We start from the raw sequence: 20,600 nt of genomic DNA on the forward strand, positions 1-20,600 counted from the left end.
GGATCCCTGAAGTTGAAGTGTCTGGAAAGTGGGATCAGGATGAGGTTTCTGCTGAGGAGTGGAGGGTCTTTAGGATAAAGAAAGAGACATGTATTGTGGTGGTGGCTGTAAAATCCTATTCCTCTTCTGCCAGGCTTTGTTGCTCTGCTTGAACAAACATACTTCTCTGTTAACCTCATTTTTTTTTTTTTTTTTTTTTTATATTGCACAAGCACTCAGTGGTCTCAAATCCACACTGAGGTTTGTGCTTTGCATGCAAAGACATGGTCCAGGCCCCAAGGAACTTGAAATCCAAAATGTTAAATGGAAGTAATTCTTTCCTATTGCAAATGAGGTTTCATAAGGCCTAATTAACAATGGAGATCCTTGGATAAAAAGGGACCTACAAGTGCCAAGTAGCATAATAGGCAGCATTTGTTTCAGTGTTTATAATTGCTTTTGCTTGTGCTTTAACCAAAACATTTTCAGTGAGGCAGATTGTAAGCAGGGGATGCTGCGAAATGAAGAAAAACTAAAAGGAGGTATACTTTTTGGCAGGTGATTCAGAATAAGATCTGAATTGCAATATCTGGGGGGGAAATAACCAAAGATCTTGTCCTGTTAGGGCAGAGCCAAAGCACTGCTGATCTAACATGGGCTCTGCTTGTTTGATTTTCATACCAGAATGCCCTTCTTCCTCCCTGCCATCTAATTATTGCAATTCTCTTACAGTGGATGACAGCACGGGTGTTATTCATTGCCTCTGCTGGAAAAGTTCCCGGGAAGTAGAAAAGCCTTTGTCAGGTAACATACAACTGCACAGTACTTTGCAGCTTTGCTTGAATACTTCTGTCTGCATGTTACTTGGATCCAATCATAAATTATCAAACCGAGAGAAAATTATGTTCACAGATATGAAGAATACTTAGTAGCATGTTCTATAGCCTGTATCAGCCTGGGATGCTGATGCCTTAGCATAGCCTCCCCATAGTGGACTCTCTGTGTTGTTGCCAGTGGTGATGCCAACAAAAACACAGCGCTCATTCTTTCTCCGGGCAGGGTAGAGTTTCAGTTTTACTGTGCAAAGTTGTTCAAAAGATCTTCTTCCTGTGTCTCCCTTTTGTGACATCATCTGGTGATGAATATCCTGGACAGTTGCCAGTTGTTACAACTGCAGTTTCCAAAACTAACCAGTTGACTTCATTATACAGGCTTCAGCCTATCCATTTGTAGTACAAATAATTTGTCAGTTTATGTGTATGTTATTCTCAAGTTCCTGTATGCATGTGCCATTGATAACTAGCCTGCAAGTAACCTATAATAGAGTAGTTTCAAATGCATCAAGTGGTGACTCATTTCTTGCCGACAAGCAGTAGTGAAATAAGTAATTAGTATCTAACTTTCTCTCGTAAACAACCCTTTCCCCTTCCTACTCATCCAGCTATTTTACATTTACCCATTCTCAAAGATCAGAAATATGGGGAAAGCCCCTACTTTGCACCAGATGAAGTTCACTTCAGTAAGTTTAGGATCAGGCCTATATCTCTCTTGGTGTCAGTTATACACAGGGAGCAGGATTCTCTGATTATCTAAACAAATTAAGCTCTGTTGAGCTCATTTACAACAGCAGAGCATGTTGTTTTATGTTGTTAAAGCTTAATGCTCGCATAAGATGTTAATTGATTATACCTTATCACCAGATTAAATTGAGCTCACAATGTTGGATATGGAAAGTGAATTAAAGTGAAGCCTCATCTGGAGTACTGTGTCCAGTTTGGGGTCTCATACTTTAAGAAGTATGTGAACAGATTGGGAAGAGTCCAGTGCAGAGCAATAAAATGATTAGGGGCCTGGGAGGCAAGATTTTAGGAAGAACTAGACTAGAACTGAAAGAACTATGGTTAATCTGGAGAAAAGAAGACAGAGGGGGGATTTGGTAATAGTCTTCAAATACCTGAAGGCAATTAGAGAGGACAGAGATGGGCTTTTCTCTGTGGCCACAGGGTACAAGGACTAGGAACAATGGGCTCAAGCTGCAGCACTGGAAATTGAGGTTGGAGATTAGGAGGAACTTTCTGATTCTGAGGGTGATCAAGCATTGGAACGGGCTATGTAGAGAAGCTGTGGAATCTCCATTCTTGGAAATGTTGAATAGCAGGATAGACAAACACTTGGCTGAGATGGTTTTGTCGGGGACAATCCTGCCTTGAGCCCAGGGGGTGAATTAGATGACCTAATGAAGTCCCTTCCAGCCGTTCTTTCCTATGGTCCTGTGGTCTACTCTATCGAGAGAACAAATGCCAGGGGAGAAAAGAATAATTAAAGCTAAAGATTCAGGGGAATTTTGACACCAGAACAAATGGAGATAAACTGGCCAGGAATAAGTTCAGGCTGGAAATAATATTTTTAACCATCAGAGGAATGTGGCTGTGGAACAGCCTTCCCATAGGAGTAGTGGGGCAAGAAACCTAACTAGCCATCAGAAGGAACTTGATCGGTTTATGGAAGGAAAATAATATAACAAGGCAGCTCACAGGAGCAAGAACTTGCCTTAAAGAAACCTGCTGGAAAATCAAATCCTATAATGTCAGGTTTTTTAAAAGGGAGCCTGTGTCTGTAGTTTTTGATCAGTAATCCCTTTCCATTTGTAAGATTCACTGTATTTGGTAAAATCATCAGTCGGAGGTAACAGAGAGACTTTTTCCAGCCTGTTGCAGTCGTAGTTGGAGTGTAAAAGCTAATTAGGTTTTAAGTTGTAAGGTGTGGGCTTGACTCTCACAGAGTGGTGTTACATAAATGTGGTGTCATTACAGGCACAAAAGCCTTTGACTTATTTCAGATGACTTGGGCTTTCGTTTTATACAAAGGCTTGATTGACAGCCTGCAACATGCTACCTAATTTACAATCAGTATCTTTTTTAAGCAGAGTTCAGTGTGTTCATGGTGAGAACTGTAGCTGCTATCTCTCCCTCAGGAACCAAGCTGAACAGTTTTAAATAAAAAACCCCCTAAAATTAGTAAAATGGCACTTTGCGGCTTTGTTGCCTGGAAGCTCCAGTGCACCCTCTTTTGTAAGATGGAGGCTCAGCAAAGGTCCATCTTGAGAATGGTACGAGGGGAGCAGCGCTCTTCAGGCCTACTCTATATGACACAATATTTGGTAACAGAACTCCAGTTTTGCTGGTAAAACATTGAGTACATCCATTCCGAAAGTCCTTCTTCACTAGCAGAGCCCTCCACCCTGCCAGCAGAGTTACTCCACTTTGACTGAACATAGTAAGACTTCTTCCGACAGGTGTGTGTAGACACTCCTATGCCTTCTGTTGGGTGCTACAGGGCCCTTCATGAATGCTATCAGCCACCTGATGTCTGCCTCAGAACCTATGGCAGTGAGTGAGGGGTTTGGTCTAGATACGACCTATGCTTATCTCTGATCTCCCCATAGCTTTTGCATCTCAGCCAAACGCATCTAGCAATCTGGCTCTGCTTGGACATGTGAAGAAGCTCCAGGAAGTGGTGCATCAGAAAACCAAGCTGGAAATTGGGGATGTTGTCAGAGTCAGAGGCTATATACGGCTATACAGAGGTCAGCGAGAAATTCAGGCCTCCACCTACTGTGAGTATTCTCCATTGCTGTTGAGAGAAAATGTGTGTGTAGTTTGGTTTTTACACTGAATTAGTGAGAAGATCAGAGTTGGGCAGTAGCATAATTAAGTTGGGGGAGTAGCAGAAGGCACAAGTCCAGGGCACTGACTAGGAAGGGTGCATCAGCATTGCCTCCTGGCAGTCTTTGCCACAAAAAGGGCAGCTCTGCACTGTCCCAAATCTGTGGTTACTTTGGCAATATTGGTGGTGATTGTCACAGATTTGGTCTAGACCTGAACTTTGGACAGACATTTGTGTGGCAGCCTCACTTTTATCTCATGTTCTGCTAAGTTTCCTGATTCTGCATAGTAACTCTGGATATCTCGGGCACAATTCATAGGTGCAGACCCTGTGTCTTGCAACTCTCTTGGCATTGGGACACTTCTGTCTATTGCTGGACCCTTGGACCAGTGCCTTCAGTTAGAGTAAACCTGATGTGAGCACAGGTTTTGCTGGTTATGGCAACAAAGAGGGAGACAATGGTTTAGGAAAAGAATACTTTGCATATGGATGTTCTACTCTTCACTGCAACAGAGCTATATATCTAGGGAAAACAATAAACAATCTCCTGCATGCACTTCCCTTTGGTCTGACCTTACCCCTCTAAGAGTTTGGATAAGGCATAAATGTTACTGCAGGGACAATGGTACTTCTGTCTCCACATTAGAATTACTGTTTCTGATGGTGAAACGATTTGTTTGGTTTGGAGAAACATGCTTTAAAATCTGTAACTCTTGGGGCTGGAGGAAGGAATGGTAGCTCCCCTCAGCTATATACACAGGCCTTGGAGGAATAGGCTCTTCTCCCCAAACAAGCTTGTCTGAAGAAATAACCTGTTCAAGAATGAAGGCCTAGCCAGCTACTGAGCCCATGTGTCACTGGGGGAGGGCCATGTAATGCTGATGGACACTTGTTTATGTTGTCACACCTTTTTCAAGCAGAGCTGTTCACTTGGTGTGAGATCCCATAGGCTCAGAATGGCTATTACAAGCAGAATTTGTAACTGGATCCACTACAGCAATTATCTATCTTATCTCTTAAATGCTTTTAGAATTTTGTAGTCTTATATTGGGATTAGCAACATGACATTATCAAGTCAATGGAGAACAAAACTTGTGTTGCTCCTAAAGAAGCTGGTAAGAGAGTTTCATGTGTTAGTGCATAGGTTATATAGTAGCAGCTCCACTGTGCTAGCCAAAAAAAGTTAATATGGGGTTTGTCTCTCCTTGCAGACAAGGTGGATGATCCCATGTACGATGTTCAGATTTCAAGAATGCTGGAACTCCCCTATCTCTACAGGGAAGTTTATGATAAGCCCTTCCAAATGCCACAGGAGGCACAGAGGTAAATAGGACACTTGCATCAGTGTTCAGGGTGGGGATGGAATTTTCACTGTCAATCACACATTATGATAGTGCTTCAAGGCCAAACAAGAATGGGCTTCATTGTGCAAGGCGCTGTACAATGCCCAGTATAGGCAATGCCTGCCCCGTTGGATGGGGAAAGAGATGTAACACAAAAGCAGAGTAAGTGTGGTGGCAGCAAATATCACATTAGTTAAGTGACTCTTTTTGGGGTGAGTGTTAGTCCTTATTAAAGTTGGCTGCTAGGACAGACATTGCTACAGAGACTCGCATTAAATTGTGAAGTGAAGCATATTGCGCAGAATCCTGTTTCATTGGAGAATAGGCTTCAAAAGCAATGGCCCATCCCTTAGCTTAGGGACAGAACTTGAGCCATATCTTTCTGTTAGCCAAATGAAAATGTGACTAGTTGCCTCAGACTCATGGCCTTTTGGGGTAGGAGAGCAAAAGAGAAACTTCAGAGGGAACCTTGCCCTCCAGTCTCGCCTCCTCCCCGTATTCACATGCGCACTTAGGAGAGCTAACTCCTTTCTTCAGAGGATTCATGTCTTTAAGAGGAGTTTGAAAGGGAAGGGGAGCTTATCTATTGTACTGGGATGTTCCTAAATGGACAGCCCATAAATCATGAGTTACTGAAAAGCCTTGAAGGCAGCAACCATAGAGGGGTCTAGATATTCTACTTCAGCAAGTGAAGAAAAGCCATATCTTTGTAACATCAAAGGAGTGATTACAGCTCAACTGGAAGAATCTTAATTGCCATGAAACTCTGACTACACATGCTGGGTTACATGCATTGTCATCTTGCAATGTCTAAGATTCTACCTGTATTAAAATGTGCCTTAGTACAGCCCAATGCAAAGTTATGCACATACTAAATGAGCACTTGGAAAGCAGTTATTTTGAAAATGAGTGAAGGGTCATAGCGGACAGGGAAATGAATCAAAGCTCCCAGTGGTGAAACAGAGTACTGAGTAGGAGTGGGTAGGTGATTTTTTTTACCTCCAAATATGAATCATAGAAAATTATGGTCATATGGCACCATTGAGAGCAATCTTGGAATACTGTTTCCAGTTTTGTCTATATCTTTTGTTTATTTTTTTTAAACATTGACACAAATTAGTGAGAATATAGAAATGAGCCATTAAAATTATCAAAGGGCTGGAAACAATGCCTTAAAGCAAATGTCAGGTTCATTGGTTCAGAGGGCTGGATGAGTAAGTAGCTTGGGGCTGGTCCATGGGCTGGATGAGCAGGATGGGGCTGGTCTGTGCCAGACTGGGCCCATGGACTGCCCCTGTACTAAATCCAGTGCACAGGACTAGTCTGGTGCAAGTGCTACAAGCACCCCCGACAGCTCTGTGTCATGCACGTGCTGGATCTAACAGCATGTGCTGCAGGGAGCATGTGCTGGGTCCATTGTGCATGCCTCATGGAATGCATGGGTCCAGTACAAGACCCATGTGTGATACAGTGGACCAGATGATAGGGTTTCATGGGCTGTATCTTTGACACCCTCTCCTTAAAAAGAGGACCTAAAGGAGCTCTCTGTCTTCCGCTTATTAAAAGCGATCAAGAAAGGATTTGTTCTTGGTGTGCAAGTACTCCCATGGTGCGAAAATACAGGGTCAAGAAGGTGCTTAAATCTAGTAGAGGAAGGTATAGGAAAAACCAATGACTGGAAGCTGACATCAGTGCAATTCAAATTCAGTACTTTTTTTTCCTTCAATCTCCATGGGTAATTAACCATTGGAACAAATAAACTTGGGGAAGTGATAATTTATCCATTGCCGGAGGTCTTCAGTCCAGGACTGGATGCTGTGCTGTTCAGGAAATGTACTCTGTATCCAAATGCAAATTAATGGACCCAGATTAGAGTCATTTGGGTGAAACAATGGATGGTGAAATACAGGAGGTCAGACTAAAAGATCTCTTTAGCCTTAAAATCTAACCTTCACTAGCTTGTGATCAACCTAGTTCTGTCTCTAAACAAAAGCTTCTGCTATTGGAAAGGAAGAAGCTTGCCTTTCTGCAAAGGTATCCTTTAGTGTCTAAATATTGTTGGCCCTAGAGCAGATTTTAAGAACTGTTACTGTACAGGACAGGTATGAGTTAAGTGTTAATGTTCTTATTTTAGACTTTATAAAGATTCTCACACGTGTTAGTTGATAGTGCCCAGGAAAATACAGAGTACAGTGAGGGAGTCAAAGATGCAGAATGAAACCAATTAATTACATGCGATTTATGGCTCTTGAGCATAATACAGTTTCAGAAACAGGTCCTTATGTAACTAGCCTGATTGCAAAAGTGCTGTGTGTCTAATACTTCCCACTGACTGCAGACAGCAGTTTTATCTATCAAAATGCCAAGAATTCACCTCTCCAGTAGGATGAGATAAGGTTCTTGATATGATTGGTTGTGAAACAGCAGATCTTGAAATTATGACTTCAGTTCTGACTTTTTGAAAGTCTGACTAGTGGTAGCTGAAACACATGGATGCTTAGCACAGATGAAAATTACCCCACCTATTTAGGAGTGTAATTTTTTTTTTTTTCCAAAAGTACCCAAGGGTAATACCTAAGGTGATGTATACCAAGATGTTCTGTCTGTGCTAGCTCCTGAACCAGGACTGATATTGCTCTGCTGCAGTAAGAGGACATCACTTAGTTGCACTAACATGGCTTTATCGCTGCTGGTTCATAGTTGTACTACAGTGGGCCTTGGCGTTGCACTGTCTGGTGCCCTGTGGATGTGCCTATTCTGAGCTGGATATGCAAGTCCCATCAGTCTCTGCTCTTGAAAAGCCCATGTCTGGGAGCCTGTTTTTGAAAAGCTTGACTGCATACTTGTTTTGCCTTGTGATATCTTCCCATGTTTTTTATTCTTATAGTGACCCAAACTTTTCAATGGATATGTTCATTGAGAAAGTGAAAGACTTCCTAATGAAGAACAGAATCCAGACCTTCTATGCACAGGAGCTGGAAACGGTTAAGTCTCTGGTGTCACTAGCCAGTGAGCCAGCACCCAGTACCAGCCTACAGCAGGTGAGTGCATGTACTGCTAGCTTCTGAGCATTCAGCTGGTTAAAATAATGCCTCTCACTTGCTATCAGATGCGTGTATGTTAAAATTGCCTGGCTTTTGGCTCTTCTTTAGGCACCTAAATGCTGATTTCTGATCTTTAGGTATAGACATGAATTATTTATGTCTCATGCCACTTGAGCTGTTCAATACTTGAGAAAAGCACAGGTTAAGAATTTTTCATTGGGAATAACCAGTGCTGGCTGCAGGAGTGCACAGATAATGTCTGCATTCGACCTCTGACCTGCCCAGATATGTGGCAGCAGCACTAGTGAGGGAGAGCTCTTGAAGACACAGCAGCAGTTTGTGGGCTAGGTCTGAGGAGTTCTGAACTTGGTCAGGGAAAGATGATTGAAACCCAGTGCATTATCACTGGCCTAAACTTAGAAAGGAAGTTGTAATGAGTGAGCGGACATCTGTTCCTCATTACAAACCCATCTTGTGAGACATCTCCAGTTGTGGAGATCAGAAGCTTAGATCTAATTGGAATCAGAACTGCACATAAAGCCACTGTCTGTTTGAGAAATGGGATGCTTTTTAGCATGCTAGTGTGGTCTCTGATTCTCATTCCAGGGCTGATGAATTGAAGAGCCTTTTTTTGTGGGGTTCTAATATGCTGAGACTGTTACTTTTTAAATAAAAATAACCCTCCAGATTCTCAGCTAGTGTAAACTGGCCTATCTCTGATAAAGTTAATAGAGATATGCTAACTTACATCAACTGAGGGGTTTGGTTTATACACACCTATATAAGGTGTGTTACTAATGACAGCTGAGGTCATTAAAGTGGAGTGTTATAACTGATTCCTTTTTTTCCCCCTTAATTTTTGTAGTTTTCACTATCCCTCGAGGAGAAAACGCATGCCAGCCTGTTACAAGGCTTGACTGTGATGTACCAGCAAAACATCATGGCTGCTTTTAGATGTGAAAACCCTGCCCCAGCACTTTAAGCTCAGCGTGCCCCTGCGCTGAGCCCAGTGCATGCCTAGAAAAGGTATTGCATTAGTGTGACCTGGCTCATCCAACATCTGTATAGATTGCATGCTTCAAGGGATCTTTTTGGCACTTTTATGTAATAGCTGATTGAAAAAAGCACTAAAAAGCCCCGCTAAAGTGCCCGATCTACACAGACACTGGGGAGCCGGGTTGAACTAACATGCGAACTCTTCCAGTAAAGTGCTGTTTTTTTTAATTTTGTTTTCAGCATCTGTCAGTAGTCCTTGTATCCAGATTATAAATCTTTAAAAAATTGTAGTTGAATGAATTAAAACAATATGAATAGGAATATTTTCTGTTTTGGCTTTGGTAAACTGCTTCCTAGTGGCTGCTTCCTGGTCACCATTTATTTTCTTTTCCTTTTATTAAAGACATTTTGTTATATTTCAAAGCAAACAAGCATGGATTTTGACAGAAGCCCTGCTGTTATGCGGTAGAGAAAACACAGTACAAAACATCAAACATAGGCACTAGGATAAACTTTTCCCTCCCCCCAAACTAGCTAAAAATAAAGGATTCAAGCTAAGAGTCTGTAACACTCTGGGTTATAGAAAGGCATGATCACTGTAACTAAGTTTCAGCACTAAATGGTAGCGTTCATAGGACTCATAGGATTCGTGGGATACATTGTTTTCTTCCCTGGAGGGCTTTGTAATCTCTTCTGTGTATACTGCACCCAGCACAATGGATCCCAGTTATCATATAAAATCTGTTGCTGCTGTCCCTGATGCAAGTGACTTTTACAGATCCCAGGAAATTGCACACCTCTGCAATCCTTCAGGAATTGCACTTCCTCCATGATGCCTGTTGCTTTTAATCCACCTTGAAGTATTGTATTTGTTAGAATCTGCAGCTTTACCATGATATGCACCTCTTCAGACCACCTCTCGGTAATATCCTTGGAATACATTTTATTGTCCATTTCAGTCATTTCCAGCCACAATTTTTGCATAGCCTACAAAGGGCTCAGTGTACTGTTTGGTCCTAGACACACAGGGCACCCATACACGTGACTGATGCCTGCTCTAACACATTCTAATTGGAGCATGTCAGAGCAGCCTTGATTAACTGAGACTGCTGCAGTGTGCTAATTAGCATGCTCCAGCAGCCTTGGTATCATGTGTATTCAGGGTCTTTGTGGTTCAAAATGGTGGCAGGACTGTTTTAATTTAAGCTTGTTGAACAAACTTTTGTTAAAGTTACCCCCCCCCCCCATTTTAAAGCACAGGATGCTAAATATACTAGATGCTACAGGCACTTTAATTACAGTGGCTCCCAAGAACGGCACCAATCAAAGTGCCGTCCCACCCCTCACCATTCTGGAGTACATGTAAAGATACCCGTAAAGTCCATCGGCTCTGGGATCTTCATTGCCCTGCCTCTTGTGTTGTTTTCTATACCATGCCAACTCCACATGAGGCTCTAAGTCAGAATGGTAACATTATGTTATCCATACTTGGCTCTGGTGTGAATGGCCATACCAGAGGCAGGACAAGAAAGATTTTGGCCCAATATTTAAGTCTGAAACTGAAGGATGATGCAGGAAGCCTGAAGATCGAACCTCCCAAGCACATCCTGTTTGCTTACTTTTTGCACTTAGCTCAGACACTAAAGACTTGGTTTCATTATCATAGTATCATAGTGCTTAGGGTTGGAAGGGACCTAAACAGATCATCAGGTTCAACCCCCTGCCAAATATCTGTCCAGCCTCCTCTTGAAGAGGAGACCTGAACCTGTTCAGCCTCCAAAAGAGAAGGCTGAGGGGGATCTTGTGGCCTGTTATAAACTAGTCAGGGGGGATCAGCAGGCATTGGGGGAGTCACTGTTCTCCTGAGCACTGCCAGGAGTGACCAGGAATAACGGTCACAAGCTGGCAGAGGGTAGGTTTAGGTTAGATGTCAGGGTGGCTAGGGTCTGGAACCAACTTCCAAGAGAAGTGGTGCAGGCTCCTACCCTGGGGATGTTTAAGAGGAAGTTAGATGAACATCTTGCTGGGGTCGTTTGACCCCAGTATTATTTCCTGCCATGGCAGGAGGTCGGACTAGATGATCTGCTCAGGTCCCTTCCGACCCTAGAAACTATGAAACTAAGACCCCCAAGTTAGGAGAGAGCACCACTTCACTTGGGAGCCCATTCCAGAGCCTGGCATCTCTAACTGTATGTAAAGTAATGTCTCCCGATGTCCAGCCTGAACCTTTTCTCTAACAATTTGTGGCCATTATTCCTAGTAACTCTGGGTGGTGCCCAGGGAACAGAGCCTCCCCCAATTCCCACAGGTCCCTGCTGGTGAGTTTGTAAATGGCCATCAGATTACCTCTCAGCCTTCTCTTGTGCAGGCAGAATAGGTTCAGGCCCTTTAGTCTGTCTTCGTAGTGCCTGCCCCGCTGCCCCTTGACCATGCAAGTGGCCCTCCTCTGGACCCTCTCAATGTTAGCCACAGCCCTCTTGAAGTGCAGCATCCAGAACCGGACACAGTACTCCAATTGTGGCTATACATTTTGGTTTATAATTTGTTTCCTTTTCTGCTCCTCATACTCTAGCCTGAGGATAGCCAACCTGCAGTGCACATGTCACAAGTGGCACAGTGTAGCAGTGTGTGTGGCACATGGCAGATCAGGGAGGGGACAGACAGCACAGCAGGAGACAGGGCAAGGAGCAGAAAGCAGAGCAGCAGATTGGGAAGGGGATTGGAGTGCCAATTAAGGAGGATATGGGGTTACTTTGTGATGTGCCTGCCAAAAAAGTTTACCCCGGTGGTCTAGCACAAAGTTGTAACCCTTTGGATTTCATACACTGCAGGAGTTAATAAAAAGCAAATCCTTTGGGTAAAGAACACTTTTTAACAAATGGACACCTCCTCCCCATAAAAGCAGTGCCCTTTCTGGTTCCAAGCTCTATCGCATCCCCTGTCTTTTGCTGAAACAAATGGCTTTTGGGCATAGAGAAGATAAATACTGCAGTGCTGATTATGAACAAACATTAGATAAAACTGTCTCCGAGTACTTAGCCAGTCCAAGACAGCCCTAACCACAGCTAAATACTCGATTTGATGTGTGAACAAGCATTTAGTTCCTTTTTGAGCAGAAACAATTTATATACCTTGATCTATCTAGTTCGTGAACTGGATTAAATAGAACCTTGCTGTGGCTTAGAAGTGAACAATCACTGTCTTATCGTGCCCTGTGGCTTAGCTTGCTGAGTGAAACAGTTTTTTTATCCACTTCCTCCATCATGAAGCTAAACAGTGTACTATTTTAATAACATCCATTCCACTTGGTAGTATATCACTAGTTTGGACATATCATTTGGGATTGTGCGTTCCAGACTGCTGAATATAATCCCAAAGTCAGTAATGACACATACAGTAGGAATTTAAAATGCTGTTTATATTTACTATGGGCTTGGGTTTTTTAATATTCTTCGTCATTCATCATTGTTATTTTGGCTTCTCAACATATATCTGCTGCCTGCTGTTTAGACAGTACTGTAAAAGAGAAGACTTGCCAGTCATAAAGTCTTGTAGGAGTGACTCCTTAACAGGTGTTACCTGTTCAAAGTGAAGGCTCAGTCACATGTAAACCTTTCTTTGCTTTTCACATGAATAATACTGTGTATGTGGTTATACCGCTTTGCCACCCCCTGGGTATCTTGTGACTCATGATGAGCCAATAATTATGTGCCTTCAACACTCCAGGCAGAAAGAGTGATTCTTGCACCACTCCTCTCCTTAATCTATTGTTGATTGAAATAGGTTTTGTTTTTTGGTTTGTTTGTTTTTTAAGGTATAAAATGAGAGTACTTGGCTGTGCAAGTCCCAGCCTGTTGTGCAGTGTGAGGCCCTTTCAGCATAGAGGATGCAATTAAAATACAGAATTGACAGTTTGGACATGTGGCTTATATTGTAAGGTCTGCCAGTTATTCTACAAGTGACACTAGGGAAGTCATTATTCAACCTCTGACTTTTTCTTTTTCTCCCTACTATTACCCTTATGGGCAGAGTGCGGATTTCATAGACATCAGGGCTGGAAGGGACCTCGGGAGATCGAGTCCAGCCCCCTGCCCAAAGGGCAGGAAGTCAGCTGGGGTCATAGGATCCCAGCAAGATAAGCATCCAATTTACTCTTGAAGGCGTTCAATGTAGGTGCTTGAACCACCTCCGCTGGCAGACTGTTCCAGACCTTGGGGGCTCGGACAGTAAAGAAATTCTTTCTTATGTCCAGCCTGAAACAGTCTTGCAGGAGTTTGTGACCGTTCAACCTAGTCATCCCTTGGGGGGCTCTGGTGAACAGATGTTCCCCCAGATCCTGGTGGTCACCCCTGATAAACTTATAGGTGGCCATCAGATCATCCCTGAGCCTACGCTTTTCCAGGCTAAAGAGTCCCATGGCTCTCAGCCTGTCGTCGTAAGATCTGTTTTCCTGACCTCTGATCATGCGCATGGCTCTCCTCTGGACTCTCTCAAGCTTCTCCACATCCTTTTTGAATTGTGGAGCCCAAAACTGGATGCGGTACTCCAGCTGCGGCCTCACCAAGGCCGAGCACAAGAGGAGAATGACGTCCCGGGATTTGCTCGAGAAGCATCTATGGATGCAAGCCAGCGTTTTGGTCGCTTTACTAGCCACAGCATCGCATTGCAGGCTCATGTTCATCTTGTGGTCAATGATGACCCCCAAGTCTCTTTCTTCTGTAGTGCTATCCAACGTAGCACTGCCGAGCCTATAAGGAAGCTGCAGGTTTTTTCTCCCAAGGTGGAGAACCTTGCATTTTTTGGTGTTAAACACCAGCAGGTTCTCGTCTGCCCATTTCCTGAGCTTGTCCAGGTCAGCCTGGATCACCCGCCTATCTTCTGGCGTGGATGCTTTGCCCCAAAGTTTGGTGTCATCAGCAAACTTGGCCAGTCCACTCCTGACTCCAGTGTCCACATCGTTAATGAAGATGTTGAACAGGATGTGTCCCAGGACAGAGCCTTGAGAGGGACCCCACTGGTCACAGGACACCACGATGAGTGACTCCCATCGATTACAACCCTCTGGGTCCGACCACGGAGCCAATTTCCCAGCCAGCGGATCGTGGTGGAGCCAAGGCTGCAACTGGCCAGTTTGGCCAAGAGGTGATCATGGGATACCAGATTGAAAGCTTTTTTGAAGTCAAGTTATATGACATCAATCTCTTCTCCCTTGTCCAGGTGATAGGTCACCTGGTCATAGAAGCAAATGAGATTGGTCAAACAAGACCTACCCGCAACAAACCCGTGCTGACTATCCCTTAGGATGTTAGCCTGGGCCAGTCCATCAAGGATGGCTTCCTTAATAAACTTTTCTAAGATCTTCCCCAGGATAGAAGTCAGGCTAATGGGCCTGTAGTTAGCCGGATCCACTCTCCTCCCTTTCTTGAAGATCGGCACCACGTTGGCCGTCTTCCAGTCTTCGGGCACTACACCAGAGCGCCAGGAGTTTTCAAAGACCCGTGCCAGGGGCTGGGCTATGACGCTCGCCAGCTCCTTGAGTACCCTGGGGTGCAGATTGTCAGGGCTGGCTGACTTGAAGGTATCCAGCTTCTCAAGGTGTTCCTGCACGAGGTCAGCATTGATGGAGGGTAGGGGATCCCCATCATCCAGATCTCCCTGTCCCATAGCAGGCATGGGCGTCCCATGGGACTGATGAAAGACTGACACAAAGTACCTATTTAATAGGTTGGCTTTTCCCTGGGCGTCAGTTGTCAGTTGCCCCATCTGGTTTAGCAGGGGTCCAACATTGCCCTTGCTTTTCCTCCGGCTCCCCACATATCTGAAAAAGGACTTTTTGTTGTCCTTGATGCTTGAAGCTAGTTGGAGTTCAGTTGCAGCCTCGGCTTTCCTGGTTTGCTCCCTGCAGGACCGGACCAGTGCAGAATAATCCTCCTTGGAGGTGAATCCCATCCTCCATCCTTTGTAGGCTTTCCTTTTTAGCCGTAGGAGGTCCGCTAGGTCCCTGGAGAGCCAGGGGGGCTGCTGTGCCTTCTTGCTGCCTTTCCTCCGTGTTGGAATAGATTTAGCTTGTGCACTGAGGATCGCTTCCTTGAGAAGCAACCACTCTTCTTGAACTCCCATCTCCCTGGGGTCATGGTCCCTGAGGGCCTGACCGACAAGCCTCTTGAGTTTGTCAAAGTCGGCTTTTCTGAAGTCAAGGATTTCTGTGTTGCTGACTGACTTGCCAGCTTTACGGCGGATCGTGAAGGTGATCAGCTCGTGGTCACTGTCACCCAACTTCCCATCAATCACTAGGTCGCCGATTAGGTCGTCCCCCATAGCCAGTACCAGGTCAAGCAGCGCTTTGCCTCTCATTGGCCCATAGACTTCTTGAGTCAGGTAGAGGTCATCCACACACGAGAGAAAGCTTTGCGCCCGCTCAGATTTAGCTGAGTGATCTTCCCACGAGATGTCCAGGTAATTGAAGTCACCCATGACAACCAAGGTCCTGGAGCAAGCGGCCTCAGTCAGTTCCCGGGCGAACTCCTGGTCAAGCTTGGGACTTTGAGTGGGAGGTCTGTAGTAGACTCCCACCGTTGTGTCCCCTGTGTCGAATTCCCCACGAATTTTTACCCAGAGGGTCTCTAGCTGTCCATGCCGGTCGCCAACATCAGCTTGCAGGGACATGTAGCTTTCCTTCACATAGAGCTACCCCCCCGCCCCTTTTGTCAGCACGATCCCTCCTGTACAGGGTATAGCCCTCTGTACCCGTGGTCCAGTCATGGGTGGAGTCCCACCAGGTCTCCGTTATCCCAATGACATCGTATTTCTTTGCACTGAGCAGGAGGACGAGCTCGTCCTGCTTGTTGCCCAGGCTCCTGGCATTAGTGTACAGGCAGGCAGGTGTCCCCTTGGGGGCTCTTGCCTTGCCCACAGATTGTGCCGGGGCAGGAGTGGGCTCCCTTAAGTGCGTTGGTCCGCTGGCTTTGCAAGGGTTGCTCAGCGGGCCAGCAGTGGCAGTCGTCCCCCCATCCCCCAGCGGGCTTAGTTTAAAGCCCAGTGGAGCAGGTCAGCCAGCCCGGCTGAGAAGAGCCTCCTCCCCAGCGGGGAGAGGTGGAGGCCATCTCTTCCCAGCAGCTCGCTGCCTCTCTTGCTGAGGAGCGGGCTGTGGTCATGGAAGCCAAAGCCTTCCCGATGACACCAGCTCTGCAGTCTTTGGTTCACTGCATGGATCCTCCTCTCCCTCCTCAGCCCACAGCCCGAGACTGGGAGGATCGAGGAAAACACCACCTGAGCTCCCAGACCCCTAAGCCCCGCTCCCAACTCCCTGTAGCGCCTCATGACCTGGCTGGGGGTGCTCCGAGCCGTGTCATTGGTGCCCACATGAATACGGAGCATGGGGTAGTGGTCTGTGGGCCGGAGGAGCTGCGGGATCCTCTCCGCAATGTCTCGGATGCGGGCCCCCGGGAAGCAGCAGACTTCCCGGGCTAAGGGGTCGGGGCGGCAGATCGCCCCCTCGGTGCCCCGCAGGATGGAGTCTCCCACAACAAACACCTTATGCTTTGTCTTGGGGAGAGCGGGGCCAGTAGCTGTGGTTGAGCCTGGGTTGCCTGCGGGAGCCGGCAATTGCGTGGGCTCTGCCGGGGCTGCAAGGGGTGCGAACCTGTTGCTAAGCTCCGGCGAGGGGGGGGCCTGGGTGCGGCAGGCCTTGGGGCCCTTGACCACCTTGGTCCATGCCCCTGACTGGGCAGAGCGGGAGGTCCCAGACTCCTCCCTGGTCCTGGAGGGAGACGGTGCTCAACCCTGCGGCTCCCGGGGGAGCCGGGCCTGGCAGTAGGAGTCTATCTCCTGCTCGCAGTCCCTGATGGCACGCAGTCTCTGGACTGTGGCCTGGAGCTCCTCCAGCTGGCACGCCAGAGACCCCAGTAGGGAGCAGACCCCGCAAGGGGAGGGGGCCATGCTCCCGGGCCCCAGAGCCTGAAAAAGGGACAGGCAGCCCCCGCAGCCAGGAGTCAGGGGCTCCGTCTGCGTGGAGCCCGGGACCATGGGCTCCGTCTGGGTGGCTGTCTCTGAGGTGCCCAGTGGAGAGGCCGCAGAGCCCGAGGGGACCCTCAGGGTACGGCGTGTGCCCATCCGTGTCATGCCTCTGGTAGGCTGGCTACGGCTGGGGGGGGTCGCAGGCAGGGTCTCGTGCCCTCCCTTGCCCTCTCCTGCGCGAACTCTGCGCTAACTCGAGCTCCTGTTCACGCAGCCTGGTCGCGCGGCTCCGGTCGTGTGGCTCCCTGGGGGGCTGGGCCAAGTAGGGGCCTGGGCGGGGGCTTGACCCGGCTCCACGCAGCCGCCTCCTCCCAGGGAGCGAGGAGTTAACCCCTTCCCACCACGAGCCCGCTTATCTCCGGCTGTGCTGGGTGTCAGCAGGGGGCTCTGCGGCTGCTGAGGGGGTGTCTGGGGGGCTTCGGGGGAGCAGGGGGCGCAGCAGGATACTAGCTTACTTTTACAAACATATGAATAGTGATGTTTTTCCCCCTTGAGTACTTCCAGTTTTGGCAGAGATGTCACGGATAAGCGGAAAGGGCACAAAGAAAAGGAAATTGCTTTGGCAAAGAAAACTACCAAACCATGCCCTGCCTGTAGGGTCGGGGAGGCAGAGGTGCATTCTGGGCCGTGCTGTAGAGACACCTGGCTGGTTCTTGATGCCAATGCCCCTGCTGCCACCACAGTCTCCTGTGCCTATGGCAGGGGCAGGAGCGCTATTGTTGCGAGGCTGCCGCACACAAGCTCGGGGGGTGTCAAAGAGGCACTGATAAGGGGGGGCTGCTGGCTTGTTTTCTGACTCCAAAGCTTGCTTCTGTTTGTTTACTCGCACGCCATCAGTCTCGCCGTGTACATCCTTAGCAATTCCCTTTCAGTATCCATCCAGGCTGAGGCATGTGTCAGCTCATGCGGAGCTGGTTCTTAATTATCTCCCTCTGCTGACAGGATCTCTGCATTAAACCAAACCGAATAATTATCATGCTCCTTTGGAGATATTTTTGCCTCTCTTTTTGATTCCCTGTTTCTTTGCTTTCACATTAAAAATTGATCAGAGTCTTGAGCAATAACAGCTCTACCAGCAGTTTCTCCTCTTGCTGGAGGTTTATGCCAACGTTTGCGCTAGGAGGAGGGCAGGGGCTCTTTGCCATCTCAGAGCAGGCTGTGTTTTCCTGTGAGAATCTTAATATTTGCCCAGGCCTTTCCCGTTTAACTCACAAATCCCTCCATTGATTTCAGAACTCATGGCAGGGGTGATATCTTTTATTAAACCAATTAGATATTTGCAAAAAAAAAATTTTTGGAAGTGAAAATTCACCTAGGGTGTGTGTGCCAGAAAGCTTGCAAATAAAAAAAAAAATGGATATTTTTTTCAAATATCTAATTGGTCTAATAAAAAAGATCACCTCTGTCATAAGTTCTGAGTCCTTTTGCCTGTCGATCAATATGCCTACAACCTATATCCACTGATTTCATACACACAAGGTGCTTCAGGTGCTTCCTTGGTTGGTCAGAAGAGTCACTATTGAGAGATGCTGGCTTTGTCCTGCTGTCCAAAGAGTAAATTGCAGTGCCAAAGCTGGTGCTCTCAGTAGCCAGGGAGTAAAAAAAGAGGGGGCCAGAGTGGGAGGGTAGGGCATGAGGTAGCATGGAGTGAGTGGAGAAGATTAGATCATGCTCTTGCCCTCACCAACCCATGCAACCCTTACCTTAAACTTCTTCCTCTGCTATTTGTTACCCTCCATTTCATTCATTCATTAGCTTTGCCCTGCTTTTTCCTGGCTTTCTTACTTCAGGCCTTTCCCTTCTTTCCCCTTTTTTTTGCTAAGTAGTACCTATACTTCCTTGCATGTACAGCACACACCCCTCCATTCTCATGCCTTTCACACCACAGGATCCTCCTTGCTTATCTCTTTTTGCTCTTGGGTCACTTTCCTTCAAGGCAGACCCCTTTTCCCAAACCTCCCTTAAAAATTACCTTTTTACTTCCTTCATACCTCCCAATTTTTCCTCCCAGAGCTCTGGTTTTATTAGGCATCTTTCTCCCTTCATTTTCCTCTCATGTAATCAGTGTTTCCCTCTCTTGTAATATTGCTTCTCTCAGCCCTGGCTGCAGCTCTTAGATCAGGCAAAGACATTCGATCTCAGCTGCCTCCCCTTTTTAAGTGTATATTTCTAATTAGCCAAAAAATCAAATACTCTGTAAGCTTTAGAGTAGTCATGTGAGTTGCATCATTTGAAAAGAAGAAAGAGGCCTCTATGTGGCAGCTATTTCAGAAAATATAAGGGAGGCAGTAAGTGACTGGAGCATTTCTTTTCATAACAGCAAAGACTTGAGCGTCTCCTACTTCCTACAAGCCTGAGATTTTTAATGAAGTGATCTGTGGATTTTTGACCTGACAAAAATATCTGCCTTAATACTGGGTGAAATCCTGGCCCTTGTTAAGCTGACTTCAGTAAGGCCTGGATTTTACACCTTCCATGTTCCTTTCTCTCACCCAGATGGATTCAGAAAATGAACCCCGCTCCAAGCTGATTCACAGTGCATTCAAGGAAGCAATAAAGGTGCTGCAAGACAAAGGTGTCATTTTCCAGAAATCAAAATGTTCCAGAGACCTGTATCACGTAAGGAAATTAACTGCACATGGGTGGATCTAGAACTTTGAAAAGGGGGGTGCAGATGGCGAGGTGCATCATCACATACAAAATGACACCTTTTTCTCCAATTAAAAATAATCTAGAAGGTTTACTAATATGCTATGGGCCTAGGGCTATATTATTCAGTTTAAGATTGAAGCAAAAACAAATGTAACTTCATTGGGATGAGTTAAAAACCATCTGCAGAGCTGTGAAATAGGAGGTTCGTTACCAGGAGCAACTAAGAGACAGGAGAATGGAGAACAAACTATAGTTTGATTGGTGGAACATCAAGACTATTAAAAAGATGAGACGGTCATTAACACCTGTGGGATGAAGCATTTAGAAGGGATCAGGTAGGTGTTAATGAGCTATGAAGTGAAGTGACACACCCCCAGCACTGCCTGACTAGAAATGTTGCTGCCACTGCCAGGCAGTTGGTTTTAATCTTTTGGTGGACTGGGAATCAAAGCAGGATGTGCATGCACCCCCCTTGGATCTGCCTGTGGAGTTGTGCTTGGGAAGATGTGTAGCTGGATGCTATGATTGTACTACCAGCAGGAAGCACTCTGGAGTGTGGCTGTGTAGTGTAGCCCCAGAAGCGGCAAGATAGTTTCAGAAGGGGAAGGTTGGCCTAATAGGGTCAATCTGTATGCTCAGGAAGCATCACTGGTGCTCATTACCAGTGCAGCTGCAGTAGGTGTACTCTTTTGTGCGTGTGTGTGCACGTGTACATTTGTGAGAGCATTAGCTGTACAGCTGCTGCCTCTGTCTGGTGGCCAGTGGCAATCAACTCCATACTCCTTCCCTACACTTAATGTGTGTGCCCATCTGCTCAGAGACCACCCTGGATGCTAGCGGAAAGGAGATGCAAGCTAACACTCTAGTGGTCCTTGGGGGGCTGCGTCGTTGTGTGAATGTAAAG

At 46.3% G+C, this 20,600-nt stretch overlaps 1 protein-coding gene across 6 annotated transcripts in view; it reads left to right on the forward strand.

The window, feature by feature from the left end:
- The window catches only part of STN1 (STN1 subunit of CST complex), a 61,336-nt gene that overhangs the window by 29,013 nt on the left and 11,723 nt on the right, over positions 1-20,600 (forward strand). For 5 of the 6 annotated variants that reach the window (XM_090058050.1, XM_090058047.1, XM_090058048.1 and 2 more), the window contains 5 exons: positions 712-783; positions 3,425-3,595; positions 4,857-4,968; positions 7,876-8,029; positions 19,541-19,663. In XM_090058050.1, coding sequence (XP_089914176.1) covers positions 712-783; positions 3,425-3,595; positions 4,857-4,968; positions 7,876-8,029; positions 19,541-19,663 — 632 coding nt within the window. The remainder of the gene's footprint in view (positions 1-711; positions 784-3,424; positions 3,596-4,856; positions 4,969-7,875; positions 8,030-19,540; positions 19,664-20,600) is intronic. The other variant, XM_090058052.1, reaches the window with a different exon arrangement.

This window comes from Crocodylus siamensis, chromosome 7, assembly GCF_052110815.1.
Source record: "Crocodylus siamensis isolate JL-2025a chromosome 7, ASM5211081v1, whole genome shotgun sequence".
NCBI lineage: Eukaryota > Metazoa > Chordata > Crocodylia > Crocodylidae > Crocodylus > Crocodylus siamensis.